The sequence below is a fragment of the Plectrocnemia conspersa genome, unplaced genomic scaffold (assembly GCF_051122295.1).
Source record: "Plectrocnemia conspersa isolate PC_06_02 unplaced genomic scaffold, ASM5112229v1 ptg000006l, whole genome shotgun sequence".
Classification (NCBI taxonomy): Eukaryota; Metazoa; Arthropoda; class Insecta; order Trichoptera; family Polycentropodidae; genus Plectrocnemia; species Plectrocnemia conspersa.
This window is the reverse complement of record NW_028277170.1, coordinates 22,300,126-22,317,797: the sequence shown is the minus strand read 5'-3', so window position 1 is coordinate 22,317,797 and position 17,672 is coordinate 22,300,126. Positions and strand designations below refer to the sequence as shown.

Here is a 17,672-nt window from a genome sequence, read left to right as displayed (position 1 = left end):
TATTATATTTCAATGTTTTTTATTACAAAAAACAAGAAATCATAAAATATGTTTCTTATCGGTGCGAGTTTATCCCATTTTCTCTCATCTTGAGCAATGGTGTCATTAAATCGCAATACTCTTAGAAATATTAACCCTTTGTAAGCCAAAGTTTTTTTAATCATTATCATTACATATAATATAAAGAAAAAACTATTTGTTCTATGTGTATATTATATGAAATTTAAAAAATATAAAATATTTTTTTATTGAAATTTAATTTTAATTTTTAAATAAAATTTAATGTATAAATTAGAAAATAATGTGTTACTATAATAATAAAGATGTACATAGATATAATACTAGAAATAGAGACAATTCAAGGATAGTTCAATTAAAGAAAACGAGTACGGCCAGGGGAATATTGTACGGAGGTGTGAATTTCTATAATAATAATCCTTGAATAATCCGTAAAAATAAAACTGCAACGGATTTTTTCAATGGAGTAAAGAAACGCTTATGCTTATATTATGTTCCGATTAAATTTGTTTAGTGTATAAATAATTTAATAAACACTGGACTAAGCCATATAACACAAAATTACGAAAAAGTAACCGATTTCTATTCTAATTACTATTACAATAGCTACTCGTGAGTTATTTAGTTGAAGAAGCTCCTGTCTTAGTATATTAATATGTACAAATATTATTATTATTATCGCAACTAATATTAAATACAAGGACACATTCTGTCTGTCTATATTTACTTCAAAGCTCGATTTCTACTGAACCGATTTTCATACTTTAAATCTTACGGACTTCAATACCCTTTTAGCTAAAGATGATATTATCTATAAGAACTCATACTTTGAAAATATTTTCGGGAATAAATCAGTTCTACAGATAAACTCGTGTTTTAAAAAATGTTTATATAATATTTAATTTTATAATAATAATCTCGTAAAATTATATAAGAGAATATACCTCCAATGGTGCATTAACTATCGAATATTAAATAATATATAAAAATTTGCAATTTAACTATCTTGTTTTGAAAAACTAGTTTTTATTGAAATCATATATTTATTGGCTTATAATATTATAAAACAATTTAGATTATGATTTAAAAAAACACCGCTATGCTTAAGCGCTGATAATTTTATATTTTTACACTTAGTATAATCGGCCTCATATAGTACTCCTCCCCTAGCAATTATAAATTGCTTGGAGGATAATAATGTAATATTTTAATTGTTTGAATACTGCTTCTCCTATCACTATTTTATTTCAAGACAACATATTGCTTGCTTTTCCTGTACCTTATTATTATTTTTTATTTTAAATATAAAGATACAAGAGAAGCAATTCCTAATCTTAAAATAATAAAACAACGTGTGTTTCGGTTTAATTCATTGAAAAAAGAAACAGTAAGATGCTCTCAAGTACGTTTATTTTTACTGGCATTTTTGTGAAAAAGAAATTGTTAATATTTTTTATGATTTTTGCGCTGTAAGATTTTCATAGCATATGTATCAGAATTTTAGGTACTATGTATTATTTTTTTTAAACAAAACTTCTCATTTCATTGTAAATAAATTTTATTTTATTAGGAACATAGGTTAAAGACCTCCACTTTAGAGGAATAAAAATGATTGATCCTTGCTTTGGAGTGTCATTTGAAGTCAAAAAGCATACGAATAATTTAACAATCTTTGATTTTTATGCGAAAATTTTTAATTTTCACTTCGCACAAGAATATTATATTTCAATCGTGTCTACGACGGGTGACGCATCTAAAAGTAGTCCGCCTCGTCATGTATATATTTATAACGTCCTTCTTTTGCGAGGATGTTTTCTGAAATATTATAATGCAGAGTATTTGCATATTAAGATCGCGACAAACAAACAATGGCTTTATTTAAAAAAGCGCAACGAAAACATAAAAATTTCAAGATATTTTCTTGTTCATTCCTAACTCAAAAAAAGGAATAAAAAAATTATATATAAATATGTATATTTTTAAGCTCACGAGACGAAATAATGGCACAGTGCCATTTTTACAACTGATGTTTGTGACGTCACTAAGCGAGATTGCACGTGGTAAACTATATACATATAAATATAAAAGGTAATGCACGAATGTTTCTTCAAAAATAAATGTAAATAATTAGTGATTCATAGTTTTAAATGACGCATATCGAGAATTTGCGTTGAACAAAACTGTCAGTCAAAATAGCATTTTGCGTATTTTTGCACGAGGGTATACATTTATTTCCGTATAGGATACAATTTATACGCCACTTAAATCAAATCGCTCAATATATAATATATATATATATTTTTAAAGCACATCTGCACTACTCTTGAATGCCTATATTATTTCAAACCTGACTATCAATGGGTCATGGTGAAACCATTTTATAAAAAATACTAAACATAATTAAAAAAAAACAGTTATGGTGCACACTTAAAATAGATGAGCATCATCCCACATATTTTTTTTCTAGCTTTTCCAATATATCACTGAAAGCGTTGAGAAGCTGGATGACTCGCTCAATAAGAGACGCGACGGGGAAGAATAAGGGACGAGATCAGGCGCTCGCGGACCGATTTCTATGCGCCCGCCACACTAACCCGCCAAAAATCATTTAATTTGTTTGGGTAGGTTTATTATATTCATTCCTATGTTTCTGATCTCTGTCGGTTGCCTCCTTAGCTTTAGTCCAAAAAACTGACATTTGGGTTTTTTGAATTGGAAAATTTAATTCTTGAAGTTGCGAGGAAAAGACAAACATATTGCTAGTATAATAGACACTGAAAGCTCATTTAAATCAAAACTCGTTTTGTGGATATCACATCTGCATTTCCCAAATATGAAGGAAATGGAAGATAGCTGATAATTCAACGTGTCATTATTTATTAATTCAAAAAATTTTAAGAAAAAAGATTTCAGCAGTTTATTATCATCGAGACAATGGTCTCCTTTTTTAACAAATAGTTGCATACATTTCAGAGCTTGTTCAAATGTAGGCAGAAGAACTGGAGCTAGAAATTTTGGACCTTCAGAATAATATTATGCTAAAATCCTTAGAGTAATTTTGGAATACTATGGACAGAAAAAAGTTTCCATTCTTAAAAAAATAATTTTCATATGAATCATTTTTAAGTATGAATTTAATAAAATCAAAATTTAGACCTCCATGATTTTTTTCTATCAAATTTCTAACTATGAGGCACTGACCAATGAACAATGGCAAAAATCACACTGACTTTGATATTGATATTATAATTTTTATATATCGTTTATTTTGTATGTATGAGGCAACCATAGCGTGTTTAACATTTTACAGAATATAAACAATATATTTTATATTTTAAAATGATTTTTATTACTTGTTAAGAATGACGGCGCCACGCTCAAAAAGTATTTAGTTCAAATAGTTTGGCCCTAACGGCTACGAAAGCGGGCAACAACGTTTTGCTACATTAATACGTTTTATAATGCGAGCGAGCGTTAGTAAAAATATTTAAACCATTTATGTGAGTTAAATCTTGTTGTGAATGTATACAATACTCGTTGTAGAGAGTTATTCACTCGCATTTAACCTATTTAAATTTTAAAACGTACTTAAGTAGCAAAACATTATTGGTCGCTTTCGTAGCCATTAGGACCAAACCAGCAATGTGACGCAGCGGAGAGTACATAACCATTGCTTCTTGAGCGTGGCGCCGTCATTCTAAACAAGCACTTTATTTTTTTGTCTATTACTATTTAACTACTATAAATTTGCTTTGAAAAAATAGGTGGTGCCCACCGCCCTACCGATATTTTAGAATGTGCTCTAGGGAACAGAAAGATTGAGAACCCCTGCTCTAGCGCACTCTAAAACTCGCAGCCGAAAATCGCCATCGCCATTTATCAACTTTAAACTTTATTAAAAATACGCTACGCCGAGATTGCAATAAAGTATATTCCACTGCTTTTAGCAAAAAATCAGTAAGATGTGACCCGTATTTTTTTATATAAATATATCTAATTCAAGACAATCGAGCCATATTTATGGACGCTGCGAAGTAGTGTACAGAATGCGAAACGCCATTAAATTATTGAAGTGACACGCGCTCCGCATAACGGATCCGAGCATCCTTGATGGCAAAAGCGAATCCAGGTTTTTCTGTAAAGAGAGTGAAACTCTGAAACACTCTCAGCTCATCATCACATAATACATATTCCGAGTTATTAATTTCCGCAAAGAGCAAGACGAGCAGAGGACCCAGATTGGATCTTTGTGGTACTCAAAGTAAAAATGAAAGTGAAACCGGTTTAGTGACGTGCTTTTTTTGCAAGAGGATAAATTGTTGCTGAAATTCATCGCCAACTTGTTTCTGTTAATGGCAATGACTTTATGAACAAAAAATTTGTGTTAGTCATGAATATGAAAACACAGGAAATGTTGTCAACGGTTCAGAAATAAATTATGAATCGCCATTAGTAAAATTGTTTATAAATAATTAAAAAAATAAAAGAAATCTACTTAAGAAATTTTTCTGAGCTATTTTTCTTTACGAAAATCTCTCTTAGATAGATTGTACTATAATATCGATTTGAATATTTGTTGTATTTATAAATAAATGTGAGGTCTCGCTCTCTCTCTATTGATTTATCGCCATGTTTCCACTTATGATCTCCCGGTAGTGAAATGTTCGAGGGTGACTCAGTAATAAATGTGACTAGCTGCAGATTCGCACCACCACCGACTACTGGATATGTTTTTAATTAAAATTTAGTAACTAATGAAAAAAAACCTTCCTGACGATCCTCCTACCCTGCTACATATTTCCACAATATTTATTTAATATAATAGAAAAATAAAATAGCCCCCGAGCGAATAATATCCAGCAATATTAACGGATAATTTTCGTTAATTATTTTATATATATTAAGGGGGGTATTTTATGTTATTTAAGTAGCAGGTGAACATGAGTGAGCAGTGGTTTAATAATTTGTTTTCTCTCTAACATATTTTTGTATTTGTGTCGAGATATATTAAATACGGTATAGAGGGGTTTCAGTGGGTAATAGAATTTTAACCCATTCAAGTCCAATACTGTTTGTAATTATATTATTTTAAAAATATATTTGATTTCTATATAGATTTAATTATTATTTTAAAAATATATTTATTTATTGATTTGATTAATCTTTTATTGTAACCTGACAGGCATACGCCCAATATGTTACAACAGGGTAAATATTTTATAACCGGGTAAGTCAGCCACGTTTAATGAATACGTGCAAGTAAATATTTACCAACAGACAGAAATCAGCATCATCCAGAGCCTTTCAGAGAAAATGCTAGTCCTTGGGTAACTAATATTTTGCAATTATCAGATAATTTAGTGATTATTTTAAAATAATCTAAAATACGCATTTTGTTTATATTTTTTCTCTAGCAATAATTTTGCCTTACCTATTTGCAAAAAAAAATGCAATGCAAGAAATTTGTTAAAACTGACCCTCTTGCTATATATTTGAATTTTTATGTTCCTCATTGTTAATTATTAAGTATTATTTTAGTCAATAATATATGATAGTATTAGTATTTGCAACTGTAAAAATTTGGAAATTTGTGAAACTAATTTTTGGGACATATTCGATTATTGAATGAAAAGTGGATAAAGTATTCAAATATTTTACATTCGTAATTTTTACTGATATTCATTCATATAACCAATGTGTTGCAGTAAAATAATTATTGATTAATAAAATATTTTTTAATTAAGCATTACCTTCATAATCATTAATCTACTTAAATTTTATTTAATATGCATAACACAATGTTGAACGAATTACTATGAGGACATCAAAAGGAATATGTTAAATTTATTATTTTACATACTTTTTGATAAGAGTAAATCATTTTTGGTTCCAATACTATGTTCATATAAATTGTAGTCGCTTCATCGTTTGTTTTATACGAAATTACATGTGAATTAAATCTCTAAAATTAAGATCAGCTGCCACTGAATTAATTCAGAAAAATTCATAGATCATTTTAAATACACAAATTTATTGTATAAACAATAGCTAATAATGTTTAGAACAAATTCATTTCTTTGTTTCGAAATGCACCTTTATTTTGTTTCGAAATGTGAGACAATGACTTGTTTTTTTTTCAAGAAATAAATGCTTTTGAAAAACATTATTTAATATAATGTTCATCGGGCGTATCTACTATGACCGAAATTCACAGAATTTTTCGTTGAACGATACAAAATGTTTAAAATGCCCATATATTATTATCGTTTAACGCTTATCTCAAAAACAGGTGTGCGTTGCAATTTTTTCTGAAGTTCGTGTGTTATTATATTTATTGTTTCAAGACGCAAATATATTATTTCAATCAATTCAATAATTCGATAGGGGTTAATTTATATTTAAATCCGCACAAAACAAACGCAGCGTATCAAATTCTTCTAAACATTATTAGCTATTGTATATACAATAAATTCGGAAAAAAATTGTTTAAATTAAAACGTTACACAATATTGAAGCAAAAAAATCTGACGAAACTTCATTTAAAAGATGCCAAACTAGCTCGAAAAGCATTACAAGAAGATAAAGCGCTAGCAACAAAAAACTTTGTTTCGGTTTCATACTATAAACGAAACATGTATGTCTTAAATCAAGGATTATACAATTTACATGATGATGAAATTCATATGTATACCTGGGATGTACCAACTGCATCCAGAAAATAACAAGAAGTAGCTTATTGATCTTTAAAACATCTAGAAAATGTGACAACTCAAAAACATATTTTCGCTTATAGCGATATATGCACAGGCTAAAATAGAAATATAAACTTGGCCTTAATATGGATGAAAATTATTCTGTCTAGCGATAACAATATAGATATTTATTATCTGGCCAAATGATCGCGATTTTGGTGTTGTAGAAATAGCTATTCCAAAAAACAATTTTCTGTACCTTTACGATTATTACAAATTAATACAAACATGTTGCAAAAAAATCTATATTTACTACACGAAATGAAAAGTACAGACTTTTATTCAACCAAACCTCAGGATGTAGCAATTTTTAAAAGTACCAAAAATATTGATGGGGAAACTGTTAAAATGCTGAAAATTTTCTGAATATAAGTTTTAAGAAATGCACTGTATCAATATTAAAATTATTGATACAGTGCATTTCTTAAAACTTATATTCAGAAAATTTTCAGCATTTTAACAGTTTCCCCATCAATATTTTTGGTACTTTTAAAAATTGCTACATCCTGAGGTTTGGTTGAATAAAAGTCTGTACTTTTCATTTCGTGTGGTAAATATAGATTTTTTTGCAACATGTATAAGACATCAATCGATTTATCAACTATTGATTTATCGACAAAATGGAGTAGGCCAAATATTTTCGACAAAATAACATTGCCATCTTTGAATGGAAAAACTAGGCTTATTACTAAAAAGAAATATAAAGACATGGTGGATTTATTGCCTTATGTAAGGGATTCTGAAGTCTCGGGTTTTTTCGATTCCCGGGACTCGAGAGTCAAATTTTTAAAGTCCCGGGAATTCCGGGACTCAAGACTTTGATTATTTTTCGTATAATCATGAAAAAAAAATATGTTAAAAAATTAAATTATTATTATTAACTTTAATTAATTTATTATTATTAACTTATATTATTTGTGTTATAGGTACGATAGGTGAAAAATTATCGAAACAATTTAAAAACACTTTATTCGATATTTATTTAAATTTAATTTATTACAATTTTTTTAATCGAAATATTTATATCAATATTAAGTTAAACCCTTTACTTTTGTAAGGAAAAATATGTTTTTAAAAACACCAAGGCGTTTAATGATGAATCACATAGCCTGTTCCTGGTTTTTGTGGCAAATATTCCAGATGTAGAAAAAACTCTCTCGCTTTCTGTAGATGTTGGCTTAATTGTAAGCAATGATTTGAATAAAAGCTCTAGATTCGGAGTTCGCTTGATAGTTGAATCTAATATCCGAAACTCCTTTTTAAAGTTGAATTTTTTATTTCTAGTCGTTGAAATATTTTGGTGGTTCGTGCGACAGAGTTGTGTTGATTTCAAATATTTTTTTTAAAAGGAAATTAACAATAATTTCGGAGGTTAATAAAGTGGCATCTCGACGACTTAGATCTTCAACTACCTGTTTTATAGGAGTGAATACTTCACAAATATTTTCCAATACGTGAATGTTCGATTCATTCCAAATTTGGCCGATGCCAAGATCAATTAATGATTTTCTAATGCAATTTCGTAACTTTCAAAATCTCGAGATCATGGGTAATAAGGAATTCCACCTTGTCTTCATATCGAGACATAAATTAAGCTCGACATCAAATTCGGTCTTTACATATTTTTGTAAAATTGCACTTCGGAAAATCTCGAGTCCCGGTTTATTAGTTTTTAAATTCCCGGGACTCGAGACAACAAAAAATCTTTGAATTCTCGGGAATAAATTCCCGGGTTGTCTCGACACAGAATCCCTACTTATGTATCACCCATATATCATGGTACTTCAAAAATTTGCACCATCTTAATTAAAAAAAAAGAATATTCATATTCCTTTAAGTATTTTGTTATGTTATATTTATGTTGTTTTGTGCTATGTATATAATTGAGATATTTTTCCTTTTTGTTGTTCTCAATAAAATAATAATAAGCTTTTTTTTAATTCACCTATTCGTGTTGAAATAATAAATATAAAAGTAAAGATATTAATTATTCTATTTTTTTCTTATTACAATTAATCTATTGAAAACAGGAAATCAACATTTTCATAAAATCACTGCTTTTGAAATTCCATTGGGGCCTATTAAAAACATGTTTTTTGTTTAAATAACACAAATATAATTATTGCATATAAAATTTTTATGAAAAAAGACCGTAAAAATATAAAATAAGTCTATTATTGCTTACTAATATTTTTAACAAATTTTTATTTGTTATTTTTTATTTTACAAACCATTAATTATACAACAATAATATGGACTTGCCCCACTTTCAAAATCTTGACTATAAAAGTATCTTTTTCAACTCTTACATCTAACAATGCAATGAAAACTACAAGAAAGAAGAGCAAAGATTTATAAAGAACAATCCAGGAATTTAAAGTAAAGAAGAAAAGAGAAAAATGTATTAATATTTAAAACATAAATAAAATTACTATACACTCAATTATAATAAATAAGAATACATCCATTGAGTATTAAAATGGACTAGTAAAATATACACAAAAAATCTAATCTTAAATATTCATAAACCAAGAAATGAGTTGGATTTTTATTTAAAATATACACAGATCAAATTGATACAAAATGTAACATTGAAAAAGAGTTTACTTTCATACCTTTTTGTATAATGATAAATCTATAGGAGCATATACATTACTAAATAGGTTCAGATTGTTGCAATACAAAAAAAATATATAATACAATAAGTTCGTCCTTAAAGAGTTAACCACCTGTAATGAATATTCATTATTAAAACATTCATTTGATACATATGTAGAATTGATATTATTGAATAGCAATATATACAAATTTGCACATATATTAATATTTTATTATTTTATTAAAAACTAGGTTCGAATCCTTGTTTAATTAACAATGAAAATAATTTGTAATATTCTCCATAGATGTCTCTTACAAAAATATTAATAAATATAAAAAAATAAATTTGTTCATACACTTTAAAATATACTTATACGTTTTAAGTTTATACTTATACGTACTAAGTATTATACAGAATCTGATTATTAAGTACATTAATAAACTATTTTAATATCATATAATAACGTTATTGTGGCGTTTTACAACGTTATAAATAACGCGCGTGCACGTCCGTATATGTACATATATAATAAGGTTATGACGTAGAAATATTTTGGAACGTTTCCAATTCTTAATAAACCACATAAAATCATAATAAATATTTGCTTAATTAACGTCCGTGTTTGTACTATAGATAGTCAATAAGTAATCAGCAGTAATAGAGCTTTCTTTCTATTTTTTTAGATAATTCAATTAATATTTGGCGTTTTTAAAAGGCAAACAATTTTATTTACCAAAAAGAGAAAATAATATTTTGATTGGCGTACTTATAATAAATAATAAAAAAATATATATACAATCGATTTAGCATGTTATATAAATATGAATTAAACCAAACAATATTATATTATTGAACAGAATAACCATAACATTTATTTTTAGAAGTTTAACTTGAACTGCACATTTATTATTAAAATGTAAGTTTATTTAAATAAGTATAATAAAATACTGTTTATTTTTTATGAATAATGAAAAGAAGATTGCTCAGTCATTATGTTGTCAGTCATCTCTCAGCAACCGTTTACGTCGAATGATAAAAAATACAGAATTTCAAAGGAAAAATAAATAAAAATCACAATTTAGACAAAAACTTTTCATGAATATTCAAGGAATAAAATACACAATTTGCAAATAAAATGAGCTGCTTATTACGTGTGCTTATTGTGATATGAAAAAATACTACAACACCGTTAGAAATTGTAATAAATTGAACACAAAGAAAGTGAAAACTGGGCTATGCACTTGATTTTAATGAGATTTTTTTGTGTGATGTGAGCTCAAAGAAAGTAAGTAGGATTGCGTGATGATACAACGATAAATTTATAATATAAATTAGAATTAGCTTTTGCGTGATTTCCTACTTAGTATTATTCAAAATGTAAGAGACAATATACATATGCATGTATTATTTTTATGATAGTTGTAAATAGATGTAAATAATAAAATCGAATATAAAAAATTAAACTTGTCAATGCTAATTTTAGTAATAAGTAGAATAAAAATAAATTTCTTTTAATATTTAAATTTATTTAATGCCATTATTAACAATACTTTATTGCATATTTTCTATAGGTAATTAAAATCTGATAAATAATAAAATAAAATACATTATTTTATATATGAAATGGTGCACTAAAAAATCAGTTACTGCGTTTCTGAATTAATTTGGAAATAAATTAAATTAAGTAAATAATTTTACACTATCTCGTTGTTCTGATCTTATTAGATATTGTTATTGAAAATGTTATATACATAAATCTAACATATTAATAATTATCATTATTAAATCTATATTGCAATGAAAAATCGCACGTTTATTCGGTTGGATCGACAAAAAGTAACGATCGTGAGAAGTTAAACCGTCTGATAATAAATTGGCAATTGTTTAACTGTCTGTTTTAATAACTAGATTTTCTACTCGAGAGAATTCTTTTCTTTAATGAAAAACGACATGGTGATCACTTTTCGGCAACAATGGGAAGTGTTTTCTAAGCGAAAATATAGAAAGTATTTTTAAGCAGAAGAGACGGTTAATTTTGAGCGAGTAACGGTTAAAAGTTAACCGCGAATTAATTTCACCTTTATCTGATAACCAACACATCGTGCGTATTAATATAACATTTACACACTTGCTCGGTCATCTTCATAGGTAGATCAACTTAATAAAAAAAATTAATTAAACTCTCAAAATTTCTATTCATAATCAAGATCGAGTGAAATTCGCCGATCTTTCGAGCGTTAATTAGAAAAATCATAAAGCACTTTGTGACGCATAGCTATAATATAATATGATAATTATGAACATATGAAAAATGTTCTGTCACTATTCCAACTTATTAAATCTTGGCATTGTGATTGTAGAATATTTTCAACGTCGGTTAATCTCACGACTATTTATATTTTGCGGTTTTCGCTTCATGTGCTCTTGTATGTATGAAATACGCACTGAATACTTTTAAATTATATTGTAATGTACACTAAATATATATATATATATATTCAATCTAGACAGCGTCTTAAATACGAACTATTTACGAGATAGACCCAATTTTGTACTAATTTATTTATGTAACGCGTGCGCAGTAATTCTAATTTCGGAAACGGTTTAGTTATGGAGATAAATGTGTTTTTGCAATATCATATTATGGTACAAAAATAAAATTATTCAACACGTACAAGCTTTAAGTTACATTACTCAAAGACTTGTCTTTATATAGACATAATTGTAGCAGCGAGAGATAAGGTCAGCATTGATTTACTATTACCATATAAAGAATTTATTCGATTTTTCTCTATGAATCATATATTATATAATATTATACATAACACATTGTACTATATAACTGATGCAATTGTATAAATATATATATATATATATATATATATATATATATATATATATAATTTTTTTTATATATACATATATCTAAAAAAAATGAAATGAGTATATATGACAAGCAGTTACGGATAATTGGTGATCATAGCTGGAAAATCGCAACCGAAATATAGAAAGATAATAAGTGTAAGTATCCCGAGATTTAAAAATATATATATACATACATATAAATTAAGAAAAGTTTAAATAAAAGTTTTACAAACTTTTTTCCGCGTTTAAAGTTGATTATATACTTTTACTTTACGTTTCATCTGAATTGTCTTTCGACATCCCCAAAAATTTAAAACTTCTGTGGTAAACATTTATTTATCACTGCACAATTTTTTTTTATAAAATATAAACACAATTCAAAAAATGCAAAAAAAATTATGCTTTTCTGGAACGCCAAAAAATCAAAATATCTAAAGTTGCTAAAACTCTAAAACCACTAATAATTAGAGAACACTCAAAATTATTTCATAGAACTAACGGATGAAATTTTATTTTTATTTTTTTTTAAATCTTGCGTTGTAACCTGACAGGCCCAATGCGTTACAACGGGCAAATCTGTACCAACTGAGTAAGTAATCGGACATAATAAATACTTACAAGTAAGTATTATTCGCCAGACTGAAAGCCTAGGAATTGGTGCAATCTATATTATTAATTATAAATAATTTATATTTAATATTTGTCACTGCAGCTAGGGCCGGTTTATTTTTATAAATAAAAATTAGCAACCTCAAAATTAATATTATAGCATTTGTAAGCTTATATAAATATGAAAAACCCTTTATATACGCTTATAAATTCTATAACACACCTATTTATTTATGCTGAATTTACTTATAAATTATTTTTGACAATATGTCAATTATTCTTTGTTCTGTGATTACCCTACAGTTGTATTCACCGCTGTTTTTCACCATCGAACTACTATTTTTTAAGTTTAAAACGCGTAAATTTATTTAATATTCATAATACAATAAACAATCACTATGTATTAATTTGATTTACTATAAATATTAAAATGTTCATAAAAAAATTCAATTACTATAAATCTTAAAATAAATTATGGGCAAAAGATAATTTATGGTTAAGTAGTTTTTAATATAGTGTACATAAAAATGAAATGCCCTGTTTATATAAAGTTATAATTTGATACACTTGAGCTAAATTTATTTAATAATCATTTTATATAAGTCAGATTTTTTAATTTTTATTAATTGTTATTTATTTAAATATTTACTTTGGTAAAAAATATTTTACTTAATTTTCGTTTAATTAATTGTAACTTTTTCGCAAAAAAAAAACATATTAATGATCATTGAAATTGATATTATGAATACTGTAAATTAACATTTTTTGCAATTAATAATGTAATCCAACTTAACACCGTAATTTTCAATTTTGGTAATGTACACTTTTTTGTACGTACATATAAAATATAAAATTTTCAAAGTGTTTCCATCTTTAATTATTAAAATAAAAAGATATATGTACGTTGCATTAATTAATGCAGAATCAAAAAAATCGTATTTTACGAATTAAAAAAATATCAAAAGGTCATTTATATACTATGTAAGTTATCATTATTAAAATATTCAATCACTCACCACAACAAACTTTATGACATTGATTTCGTGGTCGACGCCCGACATCTTCGCAGCCAAAGACAGTCAATCAACGTCTTAGTATCTTCAATGTCAACAACGCTCTCGAATCGGAAGCGGATGTGTGAATGAGCTTCGCTTTCGGAAGAACCGCCAGGAAGCAGAGCCACTATCGGTATAACTAGACCCGTTTGATATTATAAAATAGGTGGTGGGGGTTCCGTGTGATGTGACAGTGGTGGGGGGTGGTATAAGAATGGTGTGAAAAATGAACGTGGCCTTCCCGACCGGCCGTCGACTGAGGAATGCACCCAACACTGTCAGAACGGAAGACTTATGAATGCCACTGGTGTGGACGATATATTTATATTTACATATTATAGTGCTGTGTGTAAGTGTGTGAATTTGTCTATCAATGTTCTCTGGGAGAGTTACGTGTCTGAGTCGCTTAAAATCGAAGGTCCGAAAGCGCCAAAGTCTCGGTCAAATGGTGTAATGGCTCGTAAAAATATTTTAACGATGACATCACAAACGGGACCAGTTACTTTCACCGCAGAAACTTATTTTAATAAAAGACATAACATGAGTGAGATATATTTTATTTTATACAACATTGTCTCGAAGGAATTAGCACTTTATACCATGAAAAATCCATCTATCAGGATTTTTTTTATTAAGACAGTTTGTCCATGGGTGCATCCATGAGCTTCATGCATCTCCGAAATGGGGCGCTCTGTATTTCGGATATCGAGCTGGACCAGTGGAAAAGTTGAATCGACTTTTTCTCGGTTATGATCGAAGTTTGATTGTCTAGAACTTCAAGTCTGTATCAGACAAAGTGTCGAAGAGGAAGTGATCAGACGAAATATTTGAATAGCAGTGATTCTTGGTTGCCAGGGTACTGCTAGCCTCTCTATATTGGACTATGTTATCCGTTCCTTTTTAACGGGTCGATCAATCAGAGAAGGGTGGCGAATTTCTACGAATATAAATTGCTGTTGGTCGATAAGTTCATCGATAAGATCGATAAGATCGATTTATCTTAATTATTTATGATTAGTGACGTATATATAATCTATTAAATGGTCTTTATTTTTAAACACCGAAACATATTTTTTCTTTAACGGTTTTATGCTTTTATAGCGAGTGGTACTGGCCCTATTTTATGATTAAATTCCATCTAATTATATATAGAGTAGTAGTTCAGTTGATGAACCCGGCATGATCATTCTATCTAATATAAATTTAAATTTACTATATAATAACAAATTATGCTTTTAAATTTGATATATTGCTAACCAAAAATAAATAAATTTAAATATTCTATAAATTATAAAAATTAATTTAGTGTTGTTGTGTGTTGTGTGTTGCTTTTGTTTATACCTGTGCTGCAATAACGGTTATTATCGGGAAACTGCACTATTACTTATATTTTTATACCGGCAAATCCTTTATGAAAAAAATAACTAATTGTTTTAAAACACGCTACAATTATATTACTGGCTTTGATAGATTATGATTTATAGTTCATATTTATTTATGTCCTGAATTACAATTATGTATTTTTATAAATTACAAAACGTCACTTTTTATATAAAAATAACGACAAAAAATCTACTTTAAATATTAATCCTTAAATTATAAATTCATATTAATTGTATTACTGCGCGGATCATTAGATTAAAATTTTATGCCGTTTTGTCTTTTACAGTTATAGTTACAGTTACAGTGGATATTTAAAAGCTTCATCCGATATACTACATATATTTTTATATATATATTTAAAAGCTCTGTCTGACATACATATATATTTTAGTGCCAGATCTGTTCATTATATAATTTCATCATCTAATGACTAAAAAAGAAAGCAGATTTGATTAGTATAAAAAAATAGTGTTTTTGCTACAAACATTAGATAGCTCAATTTATATACATGTAAATTACATATTTTTGCAAGAGGTACTGTTATTATATGATAAATTTACACGATTATCGCATTTCAGTGAAAAGGGAACAAATTATACTATGGCATTTGCAAGTAAATCAAAATACATTTACAAGACAATATTGCATATATTTTATATTCTATGACTGTCTTCACGATATCATAAAATTTACATATTTTCATTATCGTTTGAAGAAAAAGGCAATTTATCGACACATACAATACGTGAGAGTAGATCTGTTTATTTTTAATATAAAAAAACATTAATAATCTACAAAAAAACATTGTACAATAATATATCGATAGTTATTAATATCTAAAAAAAACATAATTGTAATTTTACATATAAATTGAGTTATCCAATGTTTAATCGATAATCTACAAAAAAATGTATAATAATACATCGATGATTAATTGATTCAATTCTATGACATCTAGTAAAGGTTTTAAATCGCTCTGAAAATGATTGTTCATATTTAACGAACTATATCTTAATCAGTCGTGTAATTTGAAAATAGCTTCACGAGTCCTTTAGAACGCAAAAATATTTTTTTCACGAATAAATCGTGATTGACTTTATCAAACGCTTTTTCAAAATCTGAAAAAATCATACAGTTTGAGTTGACAACCAATTACTGTGATATTATTTTTTATTTATTTTGTGCGAAATAGACTGAAATATTTATTTTTATAGCCGGATGTGACACGGACGAAAAACCTTGTAATTAGCATTGCCGCTTCAACAAGAACAAGCGAGACAACGAATATTCTTACGCGCATGTATCTCTGCTCTCTCGCATACATCTGTATACGTAAACAATACATTCACAAAAATAAACCGCAGTACAATTTTTCATATTGATTTTTTAAAAATTGAAAATGAACTACCAATATTCTTCTTCTACATCATTAGAAAGCGATAGTCTTGTTAGAACGAAACCAAAGGATGCTTGTTTAACAGTATGTAATTATAATTTGATTGGATTATTTTCTTCTTACTAATTAAAATTTGTTTTTTTATTAATTTTAAGATAATTTCGCTTGAATAAAATATGGATTTATTCCTTCCCAAGTGCATCAATTGCCATCGAATGCTCCCAAATAATTTTAAGAAACCTTCATTATTTAAAAAACACCTATTAGCACTTAATCATGGAATGCCAAACGTCACTGATTTTTTTAAGCAACAGGAATCTATTTCAATTGGGAATAATTTAAAGAAACTTTCGCATAGAATTGATAAATGCCAAGTATCATACCGAGTGGGATTAGATTTAGTAAAACCATTAATACACCATCAATTTAGGTTTTGACAAACCTTCTTTAACACACCAATTTTTTTGTCTTGCTCTTTTGGTTTCTACAGTTTCACGGCGCGTTAAAACTCTTTATTTGACATTGAAAGTCAATTAATCGATAGATTAAACGCAAGCAAATTATGCCTAGATTGACGAACTAGTTATTAATGATAAATATTGCATCTGATGTGTGAATATTGATTCTGTAAAAAAGAAAGTTAATTGTGTAGCGACTCCTATGCATCTAATTTTTTATTGATGATTGTTAAATTATAGTTGCGGTAGGGGTGTGATAATTGACGGGTTAGGATAGCTTGTGTGCGTTTGTGTTTGTGGGGAATGGTATTTGTACGAGCAATCACCAAAAACAAGCACTGACGCCTTCCAGAAGGAGATATTCATAAAGGTCACTGTGTATCATTCGCTGTATAAACGTCTTCCACAAATCATAAACTAACCAGAATTATTTGTTTATTATTTTTTACAGAGTTTCATAAATATATGACTTGAAAATAATATTTTTTACTTCCGACTTAACCGTGATTTTATTTTTTTTAATTAATTTTATTTCAA

The 17,672-nt window shown here is 27.7% G+C and overlaps 1 protein-coding gene across 1 annotated transcript in view; it reads right to left on the bottom strand.

Moving 5' to 3' along the window:
• LOC148234532 (actin-binding Rho-activating protein-like) overlaps window positions 1-14,034 on the bottom strand; it is a 40,517-nt gene extending 26,483 nt beyond the window's left edge. The window contains exon 1 of the mRNA XM_088188209.1: window positions 13,860-14,034. Coding sequence (XP_088044335.1) covers window positions 13,860-13,904 — 45 coding nt within the window. The 5' untranslated portion in view covers window positions 13,905-14,034. The remainder of the gene's footprint in view (window positions 1-13,859) is intronic.
• Window positions 14,035-17,672: the final 3,638 nt, after the last annotated feature.